General features: G+C 16.6%; 2 protein-coding genes across 2 annotated transcripts; one reads left to right on the top strand and one right to left on the bottom strand.

The window, feature by feature from the left end:
* Positions 1–804: 804 nt before the first annotated feature.
* Positions 805–2,266, top strand: PRSY57_1230400 (ras-related protein Rab-2, putative; the record flags this gene model as incomplete). The annotated part of the gene is made up of 7 exons (XM_012908723.2): positions 805–853; positions 985–1,123; positions 1,297–1,380; positions 1,517–1,718; positions 1,831–1,899; positions 2,021–2,072; positions 2,220–2,266. The coding sequence occupies 7 exons, from the start codon at positions 805–807 to the stop codon at positions 2,264–2,266; spliced, it is 642 nt and encodes a 213-aa protein (XP_012764177.1).
* Positions 2,267–2,965: 699 nt separating this feature from the next.
* PRSY57_1230500 (hypothetical protein) lies at positions 2,966–4,117 on the bottom strand (the record flags this gene model as incomplete). Its single annotated transcript, XM_012908724.2, has 1 exon — positions 2,966–4,117. The coding sequence occupies one exon, from the start codon at positions 4,115–4,117 to the stop codon at positions 2,966–2,968; it is 1,152 nt and encodes a 383-aa protein (XP_012764178.2).
* Between the last annotated feature and the right edge of the window lie 529 nt (positions 4,118–4,646).

The following is a 4,646-nucleotide window of genomic DNA, read 5'->3' on the forward strand; positions in this document are numbered from 1 at the left end:
AAAAAAAAAAAAAAAAAAAAAATTATAAATTTTTAAAAATTAAAAAAAAAAAAAATTTAATATTATTTATAATATATAAAATTTTTTTTATTTTTAATATTTAATTTTTTTTTTTTTTTTTTTTTTTTTTTTTTTTTTTTTTGTTTTTGTTTTTTTAAATTATATTTATATATTTAAAAAAAATTGTTAGTACAATTCAGATGATTTCTTATATTAATTTATGAAATAATTATTACAATTGAAGAAAGGGATAAGGAAAGAAATAAATATTTTAAAAAGATACTAAAATATAATTATATATATATATATATATTATATATAAACATATATATGATAATAATATTATATATATATATAAAATAGTTTAATTTTTCATTCTTTTAAAAATTTTGTATTATATATATATTTAATATAAATACATGTATATAAAATACAAAAAAGTCAAAAGTATATATATTTATTATATGAACAAAATAAATAAGGAAAAAAAAAGATTTATCTATAAAGTTATACATGTTTTTTACGAAATATATGTGTAAATCATTTTGAAAATCAACATATAATGAAAGTAAAACAAAAAAGAATTACATATAGAATAGGTCACAAATTATATTTTAATATTTATTGTTAAATCGTGTAATTTAAAAATATATAAATTATTTTGTTTTTAATATTTTTAAATATAATAATTAACGAACAGTTACATATAACCAATGATAATAATTTGTTTTTAAAGTTTAGATAATAATAATAAAAAAAAAAAAAAAAAAAAAAAAAAACACACATTTTAAGAAAAAAAAAAAAATGTCTCCTTATGAATATTTGTTTAAATATATAATAATTGGTGATACAGGTAAATAATAAAAATAAATAAATATATATATATATATATATATATATATATGCATAATGTGAAAGATATTATGATTGAATATATATATCCTTATATATAATAATAATATTTTTTTTATTTTCTTTTTAAAGGGGTTGGGAAAAGTTGTCTTTTATTACAATTTACAGATAAAAGATTTAGAGCAGATCATGATTTAACAATAGGTGTGGAATTTGGAGCAAGATTAATTAATTTAGATAATAAACAAATAAAACTTCAAATATGGGACACGTATGCAAATAAATACATATTCATTATAAAAGAAAAAAAAAAAAAAAAAAAAAAGAAAAATAAGGAAAAGAATGTGCTTTTGTTATATTATTTTTATTAAATTCAAATTTATTATGCATATAATATGATATGTAATATATATGATTTATTTATTTATTTTTATTTTTTTATAGTGCTGGTCAGGAATCATTTAGATCTATAACAAGGTCATATTATCGTGGAGCAGCAGGAGCCTTATTAGTTTATGATATTACTCGGTATATAAATCATTATAAATTATAACATAAAATATATAAATATAAACATATGTTCTATAGCTTATTTGAAGTGTATAATTAATATTATTCCTTTTTAATTTAATATATATATATATATATATATATTTTTATATAGAAGAGAAACATTTAATCATTTGAATAGATGGTTAGATGAAGTCAGACAAAATTCAAATCCACATATGGCTATAATTTTAGTAGGAAATAAATGTGATTTAGAAAGAAGAGAAGTATCAGCAGAAGAAGGTGCACAATTTGCTAGACAAAATGGATTAATATTTTTGGAAACATCTGCAAAAACAGCCAAAAATGTTGAAGAAGTAGGAAACTTATTTATATTTATTTTAATTTTATTTCAGAAATATTATTATATATATTATAAATACAATCATAACATTAATATTTTATTTTAATTCTTACCTTTTTTTTTAGGCATTTTTATATACGGCAAGAAAAATATATGATAATATCTTAGAAGACGTTTATGATCTAAGCAATGAAGTAATTATTATATATAAAAAAAAAATTGTGTACCTATTTATATATTATTACCAAATAAAATGTGTGGTATAAATATATATATATATATATTATATATGTTTTTTTTTTTTTTTTTTTTTAGTCTTATGGTATTAAATATGGACCAAATAGTCAATACTCAAGAGTGAAATTAGGTAAAATGTGCATAACTTAGTATATAATAAATGTGTTGTATATTCTTACATTATAGAAAATTTAATATGTAATTTCATTTATAATGTTTATATTATATATATATATATATATATATATTTTTTTTTTTTTTTTTTCTTCTTCCCTAGATATACCTTCTATGCCAGAATCAAGATCAGGATTTAGCTGTTGTTAATAATTATATATATATTTTTTTAATTATTATTAGTGGCATGCTTTTTTACAGTATTTTCATATAATTATCTTTATAATTAAATATTTTTCATAAAACAATAAAAATGACATTGAAAAAAATTTTTAAAATTCTATTTTAATGAAATTTTTACATGATTTAAATTATTTATTGTTCTTGCTTTTTTTCTCTTTTTTAGTGTCTGTATAATAATTTGTTCATTTTTATATTACTATATAAAATTTTTTCTTATTTTTCATCTTCAAATTATTTAAATTTTATTTATTAAAATTTAAAAAAAGAAAAAAAAAAAAAGTAAAATGAAAAAGTTATAAACAATAATATAAACTTTTTTTTTTTTTTTTTTTAATCTTTTTTATATTTATAAATATAACTAAGAAATATAAAACTTTAAAAAGTAAAATAAGCAAAATGGTGTAACCTTTTTACTTTTAAGGAACCAAAGAAAAATAAAACATTCTTGGTGAAAAAAAAAAAAAAAAATGTTATATATATGTATATATATAGATTAATAATATATAGACATGCTTCTTTTTGTAAGAATTAGTTATGTGAATTAAAAAAAAAAAAAAAATGATGATATTATGTGTTTATTATACCAATCATTTTTTTAATAATTATATTATTATTATATGCTTTGTTTTCTCATTAAGAATATTATTTATAATTTTCATTTTAATTTTATGAAATTTCACTATTATCACAACTATCACTATTAAAACTGCATCTAAAATTATTTCCATACAAACCTATAATAAAGTTATCTTCCAATTCATTATCAGTAAATGTACTGCAGCTGTAATCATTGCTATCTTCGCTAGTGTAATTATAAGATGATGTATAATTTTCATTTAAATAATTTTCGTAATACATATTTTCTTTATTGGTTATTTCTGAATTATATATTTCATATATTCTTTTTTGTTTTAATTTCTTTCTTTTCCTTAATATATTTTTATTTTCCTTATCATTTTGATCTATTTGTTCCTTATCCTTTTCATAATAATTTTCAACCTGTTCATCATAACATTGTGATGACATATCAATATCTATGTTTACATAACTTTTTTTTTCAGGTTTTATGTGATCCTTTAAAAATTTATATTCGTCAGAATTTTTATAAGTATTTGCATCTACATAACCATTATATAGATAACAATTTTTTATAATCTCATTTGCTTCATCTTCGTCATATTCTAGTGTTTCAAAAGATAATATTTCATTTTCTAAACATGAACTACTATTTATTTCATCATTATTCTCATAATTCCTGCTATAATCACTTGAGTGTGTTGTACTATCATTTGATTTACACTTGAATGTTTTATTTTTCGAAACTGAAGAGTTCATATGATCATTCTGTAAATGAGTTCCATTATACAAAGTAATTATATAATGATCATTTGGTTTAGTTCTACATAAATCTTCTATAGATTTATATGTATTACTTTTTATTAATTTTTTATTCTTTTTTCTTTTCTGGTTATTCACATCTCCATAATTTGCTTCCTTCATTTGATTTTTTTTCTTTACTTTCCTTCTATTTTCAATTTTATTATTAAAGAAAATTTGATAAATATATAATTTTATATTACTAGCATTACAGTACTTATGATAAAAATTTGCAAATGCATTATATATATATTGAACATATAAATTAATAAAGTTTTTGATTGATTTCCTTAAAATTTTATTGAAGTAGTAGTTTCTATAAACAAAATTAAAAAGTAACTTGACATTTTTTTTTGTTCTTCTATATTTCACAAATATTTTTTTTAGTCCTGTTCTTCCCATCGTTTTATATAAAGCCCTTGAATAGTTTTTCCATAGCATTTTTTTTATGTAATCTTATGAAATTTTAAAATTTTTCCCTTATTTTTTTTATCATAATTATATAATATATATTTTCTTTTCTTCAATAAAAATTTAAAACGTTACAAAATATTAATATTTATATAATCAACATATGCATAATATATTGATTAAATGCAACAAATTGGTTATTTAAAAGTAAGCATGTAATGATATCTTAATAAATAAAACTTTATAGAAACATGTATTATTATATTTATTATTTTTTTTTTTAAATAAAATAAAATTTAAAGTTTATATCTTTATATATATATATATTATATCATATTCATATTAAATCCATTATATGTTATAAAAATAACAATTTTAAGACAAATTTTATTTTATAAAAAATATATATTCATTACCTTTATATATATATATATATATTATATATATATAATAATATTATATACATGTAATCATATATTTTTTATATTTTTATGTGGAAAATTTTGAAAACAGCTATGGAAAAAAAAAAAAAAAAAAAAAAAAAAAAAAAAAATTATTT

This window comes from Plasmodium reichenowi, chromosome 12 (assembly GCF_001601855.1).
Source record: "Plasmodium reichenowi strain SY57 chromosome 12, whole genome shotgun sequence".
NCBI lineage: Eukaryota > Apicomplexa > Aconoidasida > Haemosporida > Plasmodiidae > Plasmodium > Plasmodium reichenowi.